The sequence below is a fragment of the Lepidochelys olivacea genome (genome assembly GCF_965140295.1).
Source record: "Lepidochelys olivacea isolate rLepOli2 genome assembly, chromosome: 20".
NCBI classification, from domain to species: domain Eukaryota; kingdom Metazoa; phylum Chordata; order Testudines; family Cheloniidae; genus Lepidochelys; species Lepidochelys olivacea.
Window position 1 is genome coordinate 15,108,978 of NC_140430.1, and position 21,141 is coordinate 15,130,118.

At 42.2% G+C, this 21,141-nt stretch overlaps 1 protein-coding gene and 1 long non-coding RNA gene across 2 annotated transcripts; one reads left to right on the plus strand and one right to left on the minus strand.

The window, feature by feature from the left end:
• Positions 1-6,781: 6,781 nt before the first annotated feature.
• On the minus strand, positions 6,782-15,445 carry LOC311510293. The gene is made up of 4 exons (XR_014709066.1): positions 15,320-15,445; positions 14,522-14,686; positions 11,167-11,363; positions 6,782-9,235 (listed from the first exon to the last, which is right to left on the minus strand). It is a non-coding gene; the product is annotated as an uncharacterized lncRNA (long non-coding RNA).
• On the plus strand, positions 14,682-19,962 carry LOC311510288 (homeobox protein Hox-B1-like). Its single transcript, XM_084609852.1, has 2 exons — positions 14,682-15,497; positions 19,161-19,962. Exons 1-2 carry the CDS (start codon positions 14,918-14,920, stop codon positions 19,502-19,504), a joined length of 924 nt encoding a protein of 307 aa, XP_084465978.1. The 5' UTR covers positions 14,682-14,917; the 3' UTR covers positions 19,505-19,962.
• Positions 19,963-21,141: the final 1,179 nt, after the last annotated feature.

A 21,141-nucleotide genomic window follows, 5' to 3' on the forward strand; every position in this document is an offset into this window, starting at 1 on the left:
TTTTTGTAATGTGGCCCAACAGATAAGGCAGTGTGCTAGGACTCAGAAGTCCCAGTACCTGTCTAATGTAACCTTGAACAAGTCACCTTATTGCTCTGTGCTTTCATTTCCTCATCTGTAAAATTAGGGGTGGTGATAGCTCCCCTTTGAGATCTACAGATGAAGAACCCTTTAAAAGGACCCTGTTGTTGCTATTATTTCAATAACAGCACAAAATCTGGAATTTTCATTGTATGGGAAAGTCTGAGATTTTGAAATTTGGTTTAGTCCCAAACTGGGATGAAAAGACGAAATCTCAAAATCTGTGAAGAAATGAAGTATTTTGGAAGTATTTCCTTTTGATCTTATTGAAACATTTCATTCCGATAAGGTCAAAATATTTCATTGTGACTTTTACCATTTCCAGTATTATACTAATAGTAAAATAGCATAAACGTCAAAACAGTAAAGTCAAAATCAAATGGTCTGATAATTTTCCACTAAAAATTTCATCATAATCGACGCGTTTCTGCAAAATGTTTCAATTACATAAACTCAGCATTTTCCAATGGAAAACTGCTCAGTCAGAAAATTTTCAACCAGCTCCAGGTATCAGTGCTCAACCTGTCAAAGCCAAAATGTGGAATGCACTGTGTGGCAAAGCTGCAAAATGAGGGAGGCACCCAAGAAGAAATTCATGCATGACTCTGACCGCACTGCAGTACAAATCGCTCTTACATTAATCTCAGTTTCAGGAGTCTTCATTTCTATGGCCTGTGTTAGGCAACAGGCCAGTCTAGATGATCACAACGGTCCCATGTGAAATCTATGATGTCAATTTTTTTACCAATAGAAGGGAGATGACATCAGCAGGGAAGATTTATAACCTCAAGTAGCTGTCTGCTGCCCCTTTAAATGAAACTTTTGAGAGGCAAGATCCAAGCATTACAACTGACACACCTCAGCATCAATAATTACATGAATCTGGATACATATTTTGTCACTGTATTAAAGCTAGGAATTTTAAAAGAACCTAAGGCATTTTCTATATGGGAAAGTTTTATCAGTAAACACTAAGGTGTGCATTGGTGATATAGTGAAACCATAGTAAACATCTGTATGAAAATTCTTAATTCAGTTTTATAGTGGCTGATTTCAGTTTATAGTAAATCCCCTGGGAATAGGTTCAAGTTAAACTGAAATCAACCACTCCTAAACCAGAAGAGCAGTGTCCATGTAGGGATCTGCACCAGTTTAACTCAGGCAATTAAAAAAAACCAGGAAAATTAAACCAGTGAAAATTAAACCATGTAGACAAGGCCGAAGGGAGTTAGGTGCTGAACTCTCATGGACAAGTACAGCCTAAATATTTTTGCCCTTAATTAAGACCAAGCTTCCCTGTCACTGGTAATTCCTGATTTTGTTTTTGTTTTTTTGAGGTGGGGGGAGGGAGGGTGTCAATAGAGGATCCTGTAGACCTTACACAGTGAGTTAGATCCTCAGCTGTTGGAAATCAGTGTGGCTCCACTGATTTATGCTAGCTGAAGATCTGGGGTAAATTTTCAAAGGCACCTTAAGCACTTAGGAGCCTAAATCGTATTTTCAAAAGTGGCTTAGGCACTAAGCCTATGTCTTATTGGTCATCAATGAGATGTAGGCTGCTCCGAAATCATGTAGGTACTTGAAAATATGACCCTTAATCACTTAGGCACTTAGGGCGAAATTTTCAGAGGTGCCTAAGTCCCATTTTCAAAAGTGACTTAGGAGCCTAAGTCATTAAGGGCCAGATTTTTTAAGGCATGTAGGCTCTTAAATATGCAGGTCAGTGCCTAAAAACCTTTAATAAGTGCCTTAGATTTTTTGAAAATGTTACTCCTGGCCTATGAACTCTGCAAGTTTTGTCTACATAAGATATGCAAGATTGGCTCCCAGGTCCACCCACCCCACAAGCTAAAGACATCCTGGAGGGACTTCAGAGAAGAGAAACAAAAGATGATGAAAGGTCTGCCAAACATGGCCTTGTTAAGAGGGAAGGTTGAGCGAGAGAGATGGGCATGTTCAGACTAGAGCAAAGATAACAGAGCAGAGACATGATTGCTGACTGCAAATATGCAAAAGGTTGCTACCAAGAGGACAGCGACCAATTATTCTCATTAGTAAATGGGAAGAGAGCAAGGAGCGGGGCTTATGATGCAGCAGGGAAAAATTAAGCTAAACATTAGGAGAAAGTTTATCACTCTAAGAACAGTTAGGACAATGGAACATGCTGCCAAGAGCAGCTGGGGGGTTGCTTTTACTGGAGATGCTTGCGGCTAGAGACCCATTTGTTGAGGATGGCTTAGGAATAATGAAGTGATTCCTGTAATGATGGGATAAGTTGATCACTAAGGGGTCTTTTTCAACCCAAAATGGCTCAGCAGTTCTCTATTCATGACTAAGAACTACTTGCACGACTAAAGACTACAGGAGAGGTAGTCTGGCCTAGGGGATAGGAGCACTGGCCTGGAGTACTGAGGTTTTATTCCTAGTTCTGCCTCTCGTATGACCTTGAGCAAATCAATTCTTGTCTCCAATCCCCTTCCCTTGTCTATTTAAACTAAACTCTTCAGAGCTGGGGCTGTCTCTTATTAGGAATCCGACTGTCTCTTTGTTCTGTGTTTGTACACTACTTAGCATGCTGGGGCTCCTAGGTGCCACTGTAATACACCTAATAAATACTCAGAGGCTGTTTAACAATGTCTAGCACAATGGAGTCCTGCTCCATGACTGGGGCTCCTATGCTACCATAGTACCCCTAATAAATAAAGTACAGCACCTAGCGCAGTGGGTTTCTGGTCCATGCCTAGGGCTCCCAGGCATTACTGCAATACAAATAAATAATAATAGAGTGGCCCTCATCATAGCTGGGGAGTCTAGCTGTTACTGTAATACATGCAAAATGAGACCCTATTACTTTCCCTGCTGAAGAACTGAGGTTTGTAAATGATGGGGTCTATGGTTTTCCATGCAGCTGGGCAGGTATAGAAATTAGACACAGACCCAAGCCACAAAGTTCAGATCCAAATTCAAACTTCTCCAGTAATGATTTTTATTTCAGGACAATCTCTATTGTCTGATACAGCACCAGGAAGGATTGGGACTTTCGGCGACAAGTTGGGCGGGTCAAAAATTTTTCAACAAAACTGATGTTTAATAAAAAATCAGAGTCTTGCCTAAATTAATTCTGGGGGGGAAAGTGTTTGCTTTCTGCAGGAAGTTTTTGTTTTTCATCCAAAATATGAATAGCCCAAAACTGAAATATTTCAATTGAAAATCAAAATATTTCAATTTGGAAGTGCCTTGTGGGAATTGTTGTTTAGTTGCCTCAGGACCCCATCGTCCTCTGTGAGCTGGCTTCCTGGCCAGACTATAGCACTCCTGAATCACCATGTCCAGGGTCTCCCATGATGCACTGCTTCCTCTTTCCCAGAGGGGAGACTATGGTGTATCATGGGAGGTGTAGTCTGACTAGGGCACCTGGACCCTAGAAGAGAATGAGGCACTATTTAGAAGTGAAATATTTCAATTTTCAGCCTAAATATTTTGGTATTTGAATTTCTGCTGAAAATCAAAATTTTCTGCAGGAACATAAAACGCTGTTACCAGCTCTACCCACAATACTCTTAGAATTTACATAGGGAGGCAGTGTTTCCTAGGAGACATAGTGCTGGGCTAGGGCTCAGAAAACATGGATTCTGTTCCTGTCTCTGCCACTGACCTGGTGGGTGACCTTGGGCAAGTCACTTTCCCGCTCTGTGCCTCAGTTTCCCTATATGTAAAACGGGAACAGTGATACTGACCTCCTTTATGAAGTGCTTTGAGCACTAACGATGCAAAGCACTGTCTAAGAGGCAGGTATTATTATTATTAGGGAGTCCTTTAAAACACCACAGAGAGGAGCTGAACTCCGATAGATTTCAGTGAATGTGCATAGATCAAAACTCCATTTCCAGGCGTAGAATAAAAGTCCCCAAATCATCTCAAGGCTTTTGTAATACGTCAGTTTCCATCCTGGTCACAGAAACACCTCTGCTCCGAGGGAAGGCCTTTGCCCTGAGGGGCGCAAGGCTTTCCCGTAAGACATTTCCACTTTAGCTTGCTTTTATTTCCTTCTCACTCTGAACTACTAGCACGCCGCAGGGACCGTGAAACAGACAACCAGCCGTCTCGAGGCTCATAATATGGGACAGAAAGCAGTTAAGGGCTGGGAAGAAAGTACTTGCAGAGGGGACTGTAACCAATCTAGACCATGAGAATGGTACCTCTATCTAACACTCAGTTCCTAATGAGGACAGGAAGTGCTAACAATGTTAGCGGGAGCAAAGCTGAGATGGCAATCCAGCACACCAGGTGATGTTTCTTGCTCTAATCACCCCCATAAAATGTATTTAAGCAGCCAGGCTGAGACCTTCTGATGTTTTAGTTATTTATTATTGTTTCTGGCCTTATAACTCTTCTCTTAATGTCAGGCAAATGAAGCATATGGAGAGACAGGTCCTGCGGTGGGATCGTTGCATTAATTCATGCCTCAGTCGGGTATTGTGCGGAAAGTTTCAAGCTGGACTCTAACTGGGCCGCCAAAGGAGAGCAGCTGGGTTTTCAAATGTGCTAGAAGAGTTAGGTGCCCAAATCTAAGCCCATTTAAAATTCCCAGTCATTTGATTTTTTCACTCAGCTTGTATGTACTACCCCTTGCTCCACCCTGTGTCTGTCTTATCCATATAGATAAGGGGCAGTGGTTAGTCCTTAGGCACTAATGTAATAAACATGATTAATAACATTTCTAGCTAGTTTGGCTGCAAGTTATTATTTATACAAATGACTGATTTTCTTTCTTTCTTTCTGAACATATAATACACATTGACATAGAATGATATACCATACGAAAACCCAACCACAAACCCTAAGTTAAAAGAATATAATTTCGATTGTAAAGTCAAGTGCTCCAAAGTTAGGAAATGTGAATTTTGCAGGACGAAGAAAAGGCTCTTCTCTAACCTGAGGGTTTCATCTCTGGGAATTTCAAAGGCCTGCTACAAACAATGGACACATCCTAGCTGAGGATGTTATGCAACCTAAATATAGGGGTTGCTAGCAGCTTCCCTTATAATGGTATAACTGCAGGGTGGAAGATGGATACACCTCTCTCTCTCTCTCTCTCTCTCTCTCTCTCTCTCTCCCTACAGCAGTCCTATAACTCATATTTAATTAGACCCAGAGCATGATGTCTTTATATTCGAGGTACCTATCCACGGTAAGGACAACCTGGACAACATGGAAGTGATGCTGGTGGGTGGGAGAACCCATCTAGAGGAGATGGTGGGTGTAATGTTTGCTCCTTGTAGACAGGATGTAGTACCTTTTGCTCTTTGCACAAAAATATGGAAAAATCCACATTGTTTCGGAATAACCTTTACTAAATATATACAAACGTATATGTAATTTACATGTGACCTAGCTACTTGCAGGTGGTTGCTGTGATTGGGTTCTGGTGGCTTCTAAAACACCGTGAGTGCCTCTTGAGGGCTCCCAATCTATCTAAAAGAATAATATCCTATTATTACACACTATAGACGGTTTGTCGCTCTATCTATTGACCTCTACCACATAGCTACGGTATTTCTAAGGTGCCTATCACTTTGGCGTTTGTCTTTCAATTCCTTCCCCTGCAGATTTTGGTAGACTCTTGTCATCCTGGCTCACTAAGTTATAGGCTAGATGGCGGTGAACTCTCTGGCCTGTGTTATGCAGGAGGGTCAGGCTGGATGATCATAATGATCTCTTCTGCCTTCCTCCTGGACCAACAGCCTAGCAACTTTGGAGCCTTTTAATTCAGTCATTTCTGGGGGGTTATTCATTTAAGCTAAAATACTATTTTATGGCACAATCCTGGAGCTCAGAAGTAGCTAACTTCCCTCAAACTTCCATAATGCCCCTCAGGGCTGCGCTGACTCATGGGAAATTTCTGCCCGAGGGAAAATGTGTTTCCCCCAAGATGTGAGTGTGTGGAACAGCTGCCGGTGCTGCAAGAATAACCCAAACTAGAGCAGAGTTTGCTACCATGACAGCTGGAAACCACGCAGCAAGCTCTGCCAGTAGTTGTCATGCACACCAGCACCAACGGAGCACAGGGTAGGGGTAACAGGCACCCAATTAGCGCAGCCTGGTTGTCATTGACACTGCAGGCACTTCACGCCGTTCTGGCAGTGCACTTGTACATGACGTACACACTCACTGGCTGGCCCCTGCCCGTGGCCAAAGTGGTGCAAAGTTCTGCTCTGTTCTATAAAGGTTATTAGTCTATAGGAACATAGGACTGGAAGGGACTTCCTGGGTTGTTGAGCCCAGTCCCCGTTTCCACAGGCAACCCCGGCTTAGGACTCCACTCCTGAACTTATCAAGCTCCATCTTAGAACTCGTTAGGTGGTTTGCCCCCCACTATGCTGATGGGGAGGCTGTTCTAGCATCTCCCTCCTCTGATTGTATAAGTAGGGGCATAGCGAGCAGATCGAGGGATGTGATCGTTCCCCTCTATTCGACATTGGTGAGGCCTCATCTGGAGTACTGTGTCCAGTTTTGGGCCCCACACTACAAGAAGGATGTGGATAAATTGGAGAGAGTCCAGCGAAGGGCAACAAAAATGATTAGGGGTCTGGAACACATGACTTATGAGGAGAGGCTGAGGGAGCTGGGATTGTTTAGCCTGCAGAAGAGAAGAATGAGGGGGGATTTGATAGCTGCTTTCAACTACCTGAAAGGGGGTTCCAAAGAGGATGGCTCTAGACTGTTCTCAATGGTAGCAGATGACAGAACGAGGAGTAATGGTCTGAAGTTGCAGTGGGGGAGGTTTAGATTGGATATTAGGAAAAACTTTTTCACTAAGAGGGTGGTGAAACACTGGAATGTGTTGCCTAGGGAGGTGGTAGAATCTCCTTCCTTAGAGGTTTTTAAGGTCAGGCTTGACAAAGCCCTGGCTGGGACGATTTAACTTGGAATTGGTCCTGCTTCGAGCAGGGGGTTGGACTAGATGACCTTCAGGGGTCCCTTCCAACCCTGATATTCTATGACTCTATGATTCTATGGTTAGAAATCTTCTCATTTCTAGCCTAAATTTACCCCTGGCCAATTTATTCCCATTTGTTTTGGTGCCAGTGCTGTCCTTTAGCTTCAAGACCTCTTCTTGATCCCTGGTGTTTACCCCTCTGATGTATTTATAGGCAGCAGTGACATCCCCTCACAGTCCTTTTTATTTTTATTTTTTGCTGGGCTAACAAAGCACAGTTCTTTTAGTCTCCTCTTGTAAGATCAGCTCTCCGTTCCCCTGATCGCCCTAGCAGCCTTTCATTGCACCTGTCCCAGGCTGAAGTCATCTTTCTTGAACGTGGTTGACCAGAATTGCACACAGTATTCCAGATGAGGTCTTGCTAGATGAGGCCTTGTAGAAGGGCATTAATACTTCCCTAGCTCTACTGGAAATACCTCACCAGTTACACCCCGGGATCACATTTGCCTTTTATTTATTTTATTTTTAACACAGCTGCATCCCATTGGTGGCTCACAGTCATCCTGTGATCTTGTTCCTAGGCTATTTAACATTTTTATTAATGACCTGGAATAAAATACAAAATTATCCCTGGAAAAGTTTGCAGATGACACAAAAATTGGGGGAGTGGTAAATAATGAAGAGGACAGGTCACTGAGACAGAGCCATCTGGATCGCTTGGTAAGCTGGGCACAAGCACACAATATGTGTTTTAATATGGCTAAATGTAAATGACTACATCTGGGAACAAAGAATGTAAGTCACATTCATATGATGGGGGACTCTATTCTGGGAGCAATGGCTCTGAAAAAGATTTGAGGGCCATGCCAGATAATCAGCTGAACATGAGCTCTAGTGTGATGCTGTGGCCAAAAGTGCTAATGCAGCTTTTAGAGCATAAACAGGGGAATCAAGTAAGAGCAGGAAAGTTATTTTACCTCTGTATTTGGAACTGGCACGACCGCTACTGTAATCTTGTCCAGTTCTGGTGTACACAATTCAAGAAAGATGTTGATAAATTGGAGAGGGTTTAGAGAAGAGCCACGAGAATGATTAAAGGATTAGACAACATGCCTCACAGTGAGAGACTCAAAGAGCTCAATCCATTTAGTTTAACAAAAGGGTAAGACATGACTCGATTACAGTCCATAGGTAGCTACATGAGGAACAAATATTTAATAATGGGTTTGTCGATCTAACAGAGGAAGGTATAACACCATCCCGTGGCTGGAACTTGAAACTAGACAAATTCCAACCAGAAATAAGGCATGCATTTTAAACAATGAGAGTAATTAACCACTGGATCAAAATCAAGACTGGATGTTTTCCTGAAAGATCTGCTCCAGGAATTACTGGGGGGAAACTCAAAAAAAAAAAGTGCCATACAGGAAATCAGACTAGGTGATCACAATGGTCCCTTCTGGCCTTGGAATCTATGAACTTATGACTCATCATACTGTGCTCATCCCCACAGTGTCTGAGCACCTCATGAGCCTAGTGTAAATGGAAGTCAGTTTTACAAACACTTTGCACTGGTGTAAGTGGTGAGACACGGTGCAGGGCAATGTCAGACCAGGGCCTATCCCTCTATCTACCCAGCTTCTCAGATTGGCATCCATTGCTGTCGAACCTTAGAATCTTTAACCATCCATTCATCCCCCTACTCATGTCTCTATCTCACATGTGTGATATACATACCGGGGGGGGGGGGGCTATAAATAACCTATATTTTGTGTGTTTAGCCAAAAAGAGAGAGACTCCCACAATTTTTGTCTCCCTGTGCTAACTGTAAGACATGTCTATCCTTTCCAATCTATGCTGCCTCTTATATTGAAGTGAGAAGCTCAATTTACCGCAAAAATTGCATTTAGAGGAAATGACAGAAATCCTGAGTGATACTAAAAGTCTCCAAAAAGACCGATTTTTTCAGTGCAGACTCATTTACCCAGTGAGGGGGAAAAATGAAGAGAACCTTGTCAGTTCCTCATTGCATTTTCCACCAGCCTCTTCGGACACCTCCATGCACCCACTAGACAATCAGAACATCATGTTGGACATTGCACATCTTCCTTCTTCCAATCCACTGGGGGACTGAAGACTTCTTCATGTTCCTCATTCTTCTTTCCGGCAGCTCTCAAATCGGATTGTGCTATCTACTTGGAGTTGTGGAAGCACCTTAATGAAAATTGAAGATGACATAAAAAATGATGTTTGAGGCACAAAATATGTATGTGTGTGCGTATGTATAGTGTTATGAATCACACCATGCAATGCTCTCTTTAAACTTTTGGATTGTGGCTTTTAAAGTTCTTAGTGTGAGACTCAATGGCTCCTTCTACTATTCCATGCATAATCACTCTTTCTCCCATGCCTCACCTATGCTCCTGTAAAAATCGGCACCACCATCACAATATCCTCTTTCGAGTCCCTCTATAAAACTCACCTCTGCAGTGATGCATACAAAAACCTCACAATACGGGTAGGTAGCTGGTGTGCTGCAACCACTATCTATTGTGCTGATCACAGCATCTCATTAATACCTTGGGATCCCCCTCAGTCTGATGTATCCACATGTTATTCCCCATTTTACCCTGGGCTTGTCTACATAAGGAAACTGCCCCAGAACAGCTGTTCTGGAATAGCTGCCCGTGTGGACACTCTCTTCTGGAATGAAAGCAATTTTATTCCAGAAAAAATTATTCCACTTTGGAAGCAAAATAATTATTCCAGAATACAAGTGACTTTTATTCTGAAATAGAGAGTCCACAGGAAGAGGTATCCTGGAATAGTTTATTCCACAGTATCCTATTCCGGTCAATTTCCCCAAGCTGCTAGGCCCCAATCCTGCAAACACTTCGGCCATGTCTACACCAGCATACTAGGATAGGAATACCAGCATACTATACAGGCAAAGTGCTCCTAGCGGGGAGCCGTGTTTTGTATCACTACAGTAAAACCACCCGCCATGTGTGTAACAAGCTCTACCAGAAAAGACACAGCTTCACTAGGGGTTTCTGCTGGCACCGTTATCGCTCTGGGGTCACTCCTCTTCACGCCCCTGACTGACAGAGCTATGTCAGCAGAAGTCTGTAGTGTAGATCCAGCCTTCACTGCCATGAGTAACCCCCAGTAAACTGCTCACGGTAGTAAGTTAAATACTTGTGAAAGGCCTGGTCTATGCTACAGAAGTTGTACCAGTATAACAGCATGGAAGAGGGGTGTGATTTTTTTACGGATATAGTTATACAGACATAAGCCCTTGTGTAGATGCAGTTATCTCAATATAAAGATGTCTTATACCATGGTAGCTTATTTTGCCTCCCAAATTCTGTCCACATTAGGAGGGGACGTTGTCTCTTTAACTCTACAAGCAGCCAAACTTTTAAACTTATATCTGAAAACCCTTATGTCTACACTACGTGTACTGCTGCAGCTGTGGCATTGTAGTGCCATAGTGTAGATGCTTCCCACTGTGATGGAATAGGTTTTTCCATCAATGCAGGGAATCCGCCAGTGGTGGTAGCTAGATCGATGGACGAGTTCTTCCATTGACCTAGCAGCATTTATGTCAGTGGTTAGGTCAGTTTACCAACAGCGCTCAGGGGTGTGAATATTTTTTACACTCCTGAGCGACGTAGCTAGGACAATCTAAATTTTAAGTGTTGACCAGGGTTTGGTCGGCACTTCAAACTTATGCTGGTGTCATTTATATTGGTCAGAGGTGTGAAAAAAACAGACCCTCCCCACCCCCCCGGTGACAGATATGCCAAGAAACCATCAGTATAGGGCTTCTGTTGACACAGCTAATGTCATTCAGGAAGGCGGTGTGGAAAGAAAAACCTTTTTCTGTCAGTGTACATGGAGGGCTCTGCTGGCATAAGCTCTGTAGTGTAGATTAAGCCTTACCCTCATGCTGAACTTCACTGCCATAGGTAGTCCCCATTGAAAGAACCAGCCACAGTAGTAAAGTTAAGCACATATTTGTAGGCTTGGGACCACAGGCCTGGTGTACACTGTGTGGGGGTGGCAAGCTAAGTCGGTCTAAGTTACGCAAATTCAGCTACGAAAATAACGTAGCTAAAGTAGACGTGCTTAGAGCTACTTACTGCAGTGTCTTCACTGCAGTAGGTCGACTGCTGACACTCCCCCGTCGACTCCGCCTACGCTTCTCGACTCCCCCGTCGACTCCGCCTATGCTTCTCCAGTGGAGTACCGAAGTTGATGAGAGAGCGCTCGGCGGTCGATTTATCGTGACTTCACTAGACGTGAGAAATTGACCCCCGCTGCATCGATCACTCCAGAGCTAAACGTAGACATGCCCTTAGATTTCAAACTCTTTGCAGGGAGGAGCCATCTTTTTTGTCAGCTGCTTGTACAGTACCTAGCACGATGGGGTCTGTAAGTGCCACCATGCTCCAAAATAGAATAATAATACCTGATTTTTAAAATGACTTATTAATAAAAACAGGAAAGCCCATTAGAATCAGGAATGGAGGGAAAAAAACATCCATCACACATTTTTACTTCAAAAACAAAGCAGAATCCCACACATCACCCATCATGCGCCCCTCCCCGCCCCCGCAGGGACCTGACAAGTAACTGTTTTGCCTTGTAAATGTTATCTTATATTGCAAAACATCAATTGTCTATGTTAATCCATTGTGATTTCTTCCCTTCCCCCTCAATCACCACCCAACCCCATATAAAATATTAAGCTTAATATTAAAAAGTATGGTGGGGCCTTATACAAACATTGATACATGCGCTCTGTGTTCACAGGGGAAAGGCTCTATTCCCCTACAGTTTCAGGAGAGATGGAGATTTTAAGCTTCTACTAATTTGGCTGCAAGTTTATATTTCATTGCAAAACTGCCCTTGTTTCTGTGGAAGCCAAGGACAATAGAAAACACACCCAGCTTCTTAACATCTGCCATCTTTAATATGTAATTGGCCAGGGCTTAAGGTTGCAAAGGAAGGTCCCACTGAAAGTATTTGATAAAGATATTTCTTTCTTTCACAATACATTCCCCACCCCCCATCACCCCCTGCCATCCTGTGTCTTTATTTAGAGACAAACACAAGTCTTGAATGTGGCTGCTCTTGGGATTATTAGCAATATTTGGAATTCTCCTAAGAGTTTGTGTTAATTGTGGACACTGGAAACTTGCTTTTCCACTTTTCCTACACACACACACACACACACACACACACGAAGGGTGGAGGGTGGAATTCAGGTTTCACTGAGCTTGCTAAACTCACAGGGGCCCTCAAATTTGATCATGATGAGCCACTGCACAGGTCGATGGCAGATGTGGCTTGGCCCTCTCCTTGAAGAAATGAATGCTGCTACCTGTTTGGATTGGCTGTGTCCAAAAAAAACATGGAGACCACACATGAAATAGAGCAGGTGCATTGGCATGGAGCAGACCAGAATGAGTAACTTCTCTGATTCAATTAATACAGTCCTGGAGTGCTTCAGACAGAAGCCCATATAGACTCTTGTTTTATTCACATATACAAAGCCTCTTCCCTCCCCCCCCCCTTCTCTTTCTAGTGCAAGCTTTCCTAGGTGCCATCTGCATCCAGATTTCAGTTGACAAACAAGGGGAGAGTGCTGCTGAATGAATTACAGAGACAGGACCTTGTAAATATTAATCAAGATGTTTTTTTCTCTGTTTGGCTCTGCAGGAAGTAAGCAGATGGGGAATGGGACAGCCCTTTTGCCCAGCTGAAGAGTGGGGATAATGTCAGCCTAATGAATTCCACCAGCAGAACATTTTTACATAAAATCAATGGCTGGATATGAGGTTTAAATATTTTATTAGACCTTCAAGTGGTCAAAAAATGTCTAAAAGTGGGGGAAACTCAGTTTTGTGCAAATGTCCCAGATCTTGTGTAAGGAAAGGGGGTGGCTTTAAAGGTGGGGCAACGGCCCTTGGAGATTGGGGAAGAAGAATGAATGGAAGGATTGCATTCCATAATTAATAGTTGGAAATAAATTGGCTCACTTAAATTCTACTCAAGTTTCTAGTCATTCAGGTGTTTCACCAATTCACTGATGTCTTGTGTGGTTCTTTCCAATAGATGGTTTCGTAATAAATCATTACACACATTTTTCCATTGGGGGAAAAAGTGCATTTCATTTTGCACCCTACATTTGGTAAATAAATAAATAAATAAATAAATAAATAAAAACCCAAAACTCTTTTTTAGAGAATGGTTTCTTCAGAGAATTTTCTTCTCCATAACTAATAAAAAAGGCAGAACATGAGTACATTTTAAGCAAAAGTCTTATCTGTTCATTTAATATTAACAAATTGAAATGAATTATTTTAATGCCAATTAACTTGTAGCTGTCCCTTATTAATAGTAATTTAGATTAATATTTCTTGGAAGCAGGAACATTGGGCTCAGTGTTACGTGCCTGGAATATCAACTGGAGAAGAAAACATCACTTTGAGTCATGAGGAGTTGAGCTCTTTCCTTTTTTTCCTTCATCTTCATCTGAGCTCTTGTTTTTTTCAGTCAAAACTCAAAAAGTACATCTGGGTGACTGTCTCTAAACGTTGCTAGCTTAAAAAGACAACAGGATCATATTAAAAAGGCTTAAAAACTATCCCATAAAAATTGGATTTAATGATTTCTCCAAAACCTCCAGTTTCAGAGTCATTATATTGATATATAGATAGATAACCATCTTTATAAGACTCCTAACAATCAAGAAGTGTAACTATTCTCCATATTCCTAGCATCTTCTTATTTCAATTAAAACAAGCCAATAGATCAAAATACAATTAAATTAAAACTATTCTACAAAATCCACCTTCCTATAAGGTCTGGCTGATTAAACTAGAGTATAATTAATAATACATTTTCTTACCCACTGATTCTTCCAAAGGAGATTTAGCTTGGGACAGCAGAAAGAAAACCCAGACATCTGAAATTAAATATTATTGCTGGAAAGGGTGAAAGGTGGGGGAGGGGGAGCGGAATTAACCAAGGCAGTTGACCATGGCTTTGAAAGAAAGAAAGAAAGAAAGAAAGAAAGAAAGAAAGAAAGAAAGAAAGAAAGAAAGAAAGAAAGAAAGAAAGAAAGAAAGAAAGAACATTTTTCCTCTATTATAATGGGATATTTTAGTCTGAAAAGTTGCCTTATAGGTTATCAATAAAGCCACTTTGGGATTTCTATTAACGAGTATCCACTTGATCTATACAGAAAGTTTGTTGCGTTTCATTACTAAACTCTTTCTCTCACACACACACACAAGCATGTTCATCCATTTTCATTGCAAAAGTAATTTCAAACTTCATCGGCTAAATGAAGATGAAACGGTGTATTATGGTTGGATACAGAAGAAGGGGAGGGAGGGATGCTCTATTTAAAAAAAAAAAAAAAAAAACCCCACAGCAAAAAGATGCATGCAAGCGAACTTGGGAGTGTGAGAATAAAAATGGACTTACCTTGAGCATCCCAGCAGAGATTCCAGGAGGGTCTGGTGGGGTGGGCTGGGGCTGGGCTGGGTTGGGGGGAGGGATGAAGTCATGTCCATTTCTCGCAGCCCAGAGAGAGATCTGGTGCAGAAACTGTTTCCTATCATCCCTCTTGTGTGTTTGCCCAGAGAGAGACTGAAAGTTACAAATCGCTGCCATTAACTCATCAAACAGTCCCTCTCCCAGTGAACCTTGGCCATTGGCCAAGAGCCGGCCACGTGATCCCTCCTGCCACTGTATCGAATTTCAGCTGGCTTTTCCTCGCGCTCCGGGCCGGGGAAGTGCCCCATTTGACATGGTGCAAGCCGGGCCAGGGCGCGGGACAAGGGGGCTAGCGCGGGTGGGGGCCAGCACAATGAGAGGAGGATGAACCCTCAGCCAGAGCTGGGCTGGGGGGGAGAGAGCAGGTCGGGCTATGCAGGGACCTGGCCCGGGGAGCAGAGACTCCAGCATTTGCCGCGGAGGCCGTGCAACGTCCGCTGTGCTGGGGACGATCGCTGCGTGCTGGGAAGGGAGCTCCCAACTGCAGGGCCCCCCCCGCCGCATCTCCCCTCCCCGCCCGGCCAGCCCCATCCTTTCCCCGCTCCCTCTCGTCATCCCGCGGCTGGGCCCAGGCCCCTTTACAACCCCAGCCAACCTCCCGGCGCCGCTTTCGCCTCCCCAGGTTATAACTCATCCTGCTGCAGCCCCTTCCCACCCAGTTCTCATGACCCCGGCTTTCCTGGGGGGAGCCTGCCCCCCTCCGCCGCCGCCGCCTACCCAGCTTGCCTTATTGGACCCCGCTCCGGGGGTCGGGGAGCGGATCGGTACCACGCCTGTAGCCAGGACCCCCCCAGCTGTAACTCTCTGGTGGTGCCAGAAGATAGAGGGGACCTCTCTCAGGATGTTTACGGTGACACGAAAACTTTTGAGTGGATGAGAGTCAAAAGGAACCTTCCCAGAACAGGTGAGTCTGAGACAGAGGCCAGTGTATTTAACTGTGGGTGGCAGGTCACTTGGAGAGGCCAAGTAACGTCACTAGGTAATAAAAGTGGAAGATATTCAGGTGTCCCGTCCCCCCCACATTGGCGCATGCCTGTCTCTAAGCAGGTCTATTTGCCTTAAATTTTCTCTCTGCCATGATGTTTGTTACGATTACCTCCAAACTACACTCCTTCTCCCGAGCTGAGTGTGACTTTCAGAACTTTTTTTTTCAATTAAAGTTGTCTTGTGTCTAAAATTATTGCTTTCTTTTTTAAAAAAAAATCATTCAAAGGGAAACAAACTTTTATTTTTTAGAAAACACGAGTTAAGAGGAAACGGACATGTTTGTCTACAATTGGCCAGAATGGTCCCCAAATAAGTGTTTGATCTGACTGATAGAATCTTAAACATATATCAAATATTTATTTGATCTGTAATATATATAGGTACATGTATAGTTTGAAATTAATGTTGAACCTGGGGATTGGGAGGGTGTGGTTTTGAATGGGGTTATTGTTTCCTTGAAAAATTGAACGTCTTTTTTCAATATTTTAAAATGCATTTTACAGGAATCTGACTTTTGTCTCATTTTAATTTAGGCGCGACAACACCACCCATAAAAGTAATTTAGCCCAAAATAAAAGAGATGAAACAACGTCATACTTTTGTATAATTTTAGCAGGTTGGTAATTAGCAAGTCTGACTTTTAGTTCTGTGCGCTGGGAATTTAGCTTCAAAATTATTCTACCAAAAAATTCTGATCTTGACAACGCTCAGTGCATTGCAAAATTCAAAGGGTAGCAGTTATATTCATTTAAATTACTCCCCAGAGGAAAGTCCATGTATTACCTTTTTCAAACTGAGAGGCGGAAAAACTTTCTCCAAATATTAAGCCGCGTAATGAAACCATTTTCTGAACTCATCGATAAAAATCTGTGTCTTCATAGATCATAAGAAGTTTCTTATTTACTTCCAATTATATGTGGCTCCTTGCATCATAAATATCTTCCAAGAGATTTATCTCTGACATTTTGCTAAATATTGTATAAATTGAAGGATTTTTTTTTAAAAAAAAAATCACAACTTTCTTTAAAATTACCATAGTAGAACCATCTGTGCAAACAGATTCGCGTTTGCTTCAAGCGTTTGCCTGTAAAGTTTCTTCCAAGCTTTTGCAAATTTCTGGGTAATGTATTTTTTTTTAAAGTTAAATGTTGTTACAAAGTATCTAACTAACTGGATGTGAAATGATGTATTTTCTCAAGTGGGAGGGGTGGGAAATGCACATTTCATCCCGGTTTTAACGTTGAAAAAGGAGATCGTTTGGGGTTTAGAAAGCAATTGATATTTTCAAAGGCAATCCAGTGGAACAGCCTGAGATTTTAATGTTTTTTTAAAAAATAATCAAACCGAGTTCACTGCCTCCAAAGGATTTCCTCTGCCGTTCGAGTTTAAAGGTCTTTTGACGGCAATAGACAGTATGATTTTCCAGTTTCTTGGAGTTTGATTGAAGGGGAACAGATTTTACGTTTTGCAAACAGTTTGCCAATTGATGTTTGCTTCTCTCCTGTAACTTTTCGGGTGTGGGCAGTGTTTGTTTAGTTTTCTCTTCTGATGATCTGGGTTTATAAACGACTCCGACTTCTCCTAACTCTCTCGACCAAAGGGGAAAAGCTATTCAAATAACCAAGAAAGCAACCGCGTGGGGTTATATATATATAATAAGTAAGGCTAAAACCTTTCTCTTTGTTTCGTGCCTTATCTCATTGTTTCACCTTCAAGAGGGGAAGGAGAGGAGTCGGTTAACTGTCATTCACTGAGAGCAAAAATATAACAAGATTGGGAAAGTTCTGCTTTTTATTTTGCTGATTCTGGCCATATATAAATCAATCAAAGAACAAGGATGAATTTGATCATTTGCAAAACGAAGGAAAAAAAGCAAATAAGAGTCAAATGGTTTCAGATGTTTTTAGTGGGTTTCACAGGCATGGAGAAGATTTGTTTTAAATGTATGCTCATTTTTGAGCTCGATACTAAGGCAGAGGGATATTCTTTATGCTACTATAATAAGACATGTGTGTTAGAGCGAAGGTGAAAATTGGAAAGACAGAAGGAGACACACAGGAAGGGAAGAAGATAGAGACTGAGAGAGATGGAGAAAGAGAGATTTGTTCTTTGATTTGAAAGTTAAGATCACGCTGATATGTAAACGCAAAACCTTAGACGTCAGACTCAACTCTGCAAAAATAGATGCAGATTATCCCCCTTCATTTAGTGCATCGCTTTAATAGCAGTGTTTGGAAAGAAAGAAAGAAAGAAAGAAAGAAAGAAAGAAAGAAAGAAAGAAAGAGTTAGTTAGTTAGTTAGTTGTAAATGCAGATGCGATCACGAGATTTTATCCCCTCAGGGAGCGGGGGACCCATAGGGGCTCTAACAAGGCAGTTGGCTACTCCAAGGGAAGAGTTGAAAGTGAAACTACCTGGGGCCTGAGTTCGGCATCAGAGAAGCTAATGGCTTGTAGGGGAGGCGACTCTGGTGTGTAGGGACCCGAGGCAGATAGTGAATCTGCTGCAGTTTCCCCCCGGCTTCCCCACCTCTCTCTGCCCTGACTGCCTGTGAAACCTTCGTGATTGGCATTAGAGTCATTCCAAAGTGAAAAGAGCTGTTAAGGGTTATTCGCTCCCCCCACCCCCACGTGTTTCCCTCAATCTGAATGTTTTCGGGGGACTGGGGGGGGGGGGGAGAAGAAAAGAAAAGAAAGAAAGACCGACCCGGGCCCTTTCTACCCATCTCTGGCAAGTTTCCCATTATAACCACCTTTCCTTTCCACTTAACCTTTGGGCTCCCGCATCCTGCACGTGTTCCGCCGCCAAGACCATTGGGTCAGCCTGGTTATCGAAACATGATAACCCCGTGTGTGTGTTTTAAGGCAGAAAAGCCCAGAGCCCCAAAACAGGGCATTGTACCCCAAGATGGGGTCTGACATCACTGACCTTTTTTTCACTGCTCCTTCAAAAATCCCAGGGCCGCCCGGGGACTTTCTATGAACCACAGAGCTCAAAGGACTGAAGCCCGCGGGAGTCTAACCTGTTACTTGTGTTTTATATAATGACTATATACATAATGAATTGATGTATACACACATAGATACACAAGTACGCACGCACATATTCTATAACACACATCTATATAAAGACACATCTACATAATTAATATAGATTCCAAAATATACGCATATTACAATACGTATTCATTCTGCAAAATAATCCTATATACCTACATATCACTATTTTTCAATATATATATTGCAAGAGGCAGGTACATATATACCTCTTGCTAAATACACTCCTATTGCAATATATATCGTGGAAAAGAGGAACGTGTATGTGATTATTTTGCAGAATAAATACCTATTGCCGTAGGAGTATATTTTGCAATAGGGATCTATGCATATAATAAAGAAAGATAATGGAAAGTATGTGTGTGGGTGTTGGGGGGATATTACTCACGAAAAAGGTGTTTTTGTATGGGTGGGGGTTAAGAAAGAAGAAAGAAAGTTAGCTAGCTGGAAAGGGAGCCTCCTAGTTACTAACCTCATGGGTTTTAATAACCATCTCCTCCCCACCCCCCTTCCCTTTGTCTCCAGTGAAATCAGGAGACTGTGGCTTTGCTGGGGAGAAAAACGCAGTCTCTCCCAGGACAAACTTCAGCACCAAGCAGCTGACCGAACTGGAGAAAGAATTCTACTTCAACAAGTACCTGACCCGGGCCAGGCGGGTTGAGATCGCCTGTGCCTTGCAGCTCAACGAAACCCAGGTGAAGATCTGGTTCCAGAACCGCAGGATGAAGCAGAAGAAAAGGGAGAGGGAGGGTTTCCCTGAGGGGTCAGCTGGCTGCAATGGACCGGAGTCCTCCTCTGACAAATCAGACATCACCTCCCCAGCTACCTCTCCTAGCAGAAGTAACGAGGCTCCCACGCCTCCCATCTGACTGAGGCTCTTGTTAGAACTTCTGTTCTGATCTTGGGCAGAGAAACAGAAAAGAGACTTTCCCATCAGATCCACTCAGCCCCCTGCATTCATCTTGCTGGGGGAGAGAGAAGGGTGCAATGCTTTGCAATGGACTTGGGGATGAAAACACCCACCAAAACCATGTGCAGAGACTTCCACACTCACCACCATGACCACCACCGATAGCACAGGACCAGCATTGTGCTGTTAAATCGGTGTCCTTCCAATAGATGCAGATGCTAGATTAATGGATGCCATGCTAAAAAATAAAGGGGTCACTTTCCCTTCCAAATTCGTAGAGCAGAGGTGAATAGAAAGGGCCAAATATTTTTTTCAAAACCATGAACTTTTTACAAAAAAATGCAGACAACAAAAAGTTTTCACATACTCTTGATTCTCTGTGAGTAAACTGGACGTTTTTTCCACTAAAAGTTTCAGTTACATTTTTATTCACAATACATTTCGACTTTTTCCACAAAAAGCTTCTACAACATCTTTAGTCACAAAAAAGATTAGATTAATTTTTTTCACAAAAAGGATCATTCTTCATGGAAGGTTTTGATGAACTTTTTCTACTAGAAGTGTTGACAAATTTTATTTTGACACATTATGTTCCCCAAAAAGTTTTGACATGAGCCTTATTCACAATGAGTTTTGATGCACTTTTTTCCCCCACAAAAATTCTTGACAAAATTGTTTTGTGGGAACTTTCAATGAACTTTTTTTCATGAAAAGTTTCACCATTTGTTTTTGTGGTTTTTTACCAAATGGTTCAATTACATGTTTTCCACAAAAAGTTCTGACAACAATTTGGGGAATAATTTTCATATTTGAACTCTAATTCCAAATGTTCCTATTTCACTGAGCCCTTTCAGAAGGAACTAGAGCCATTATCTCCTGGGAGTAATTATTTTAGAGATATGTAATACAGTTACATACCATTTTGGTGAAATTTCTAGGGAGAATAATGCTCTTCAGAAGTATTTTTAAGACCAAGACATTTTTGCTGAACTCAGCATTCTGGCCACAGACAGCCATTCTAGCCAAGGATGGTTATCACAGTTTCTTGAATGCCATCTCTATTCTTGTGCCCACACATCTAAATGATACCCTAGTGGGTGAGTTAACCCTCCCTCTGATGTGATACTAAAGGGGCAGAAAAAGCCCGGTCTCAAGCCACTGAAATCAATGGAAAAAATCTAGTGGTCTTTAATGGACTTTGGATCTAATCCATATGAAACAAGTTATATGCAGTATAATCAGTGGGCCTAGACAGATATTTGATCAAGAAAATATGATGTTTCCCCCATCTTTTAAATGTGCTTTCCTAGGCTAAATGCACCTTCAGCACAAATGGATAGGAGAGGAAATGTGAGTTCAAAATCAGGCTTAGAAATATAAGAGACATGGTAATTATGCTATAAATAACCTCCTCAGTCAGTAAAAGCTTAGAAGTGTATTATTTATTTTCACATTTCCGAGGTTCTTCATCAACATTTAAATCTTCTAACAGCTGGGAAGAAACACACTCTTCATATTAAAAGTGGATTTAATTTATAGCAAAGAGTGAAAGCAACAAAGCAAATGCAAAAATCAGGGGTGTTGTCACAGAACTTT

Excerpts from the sequence above, each read along its gene's own strand:
- LOC311510288 (XM_084609852.1), top strand. The coding sequence starts at position 14,918 with ATGAACCCTCAGCCAGAGCTGGGCTGGGGGGGAGAGAGCAGGTCGGGC. Across the intron at positions 15,498-19,160 it reads AAGGAACCTTCCCAGAACAG|TGAAATCAGGAGACTGTGGC; the intron begins GTGAGTCTGAGA and ends CTTTGTCTCCAG.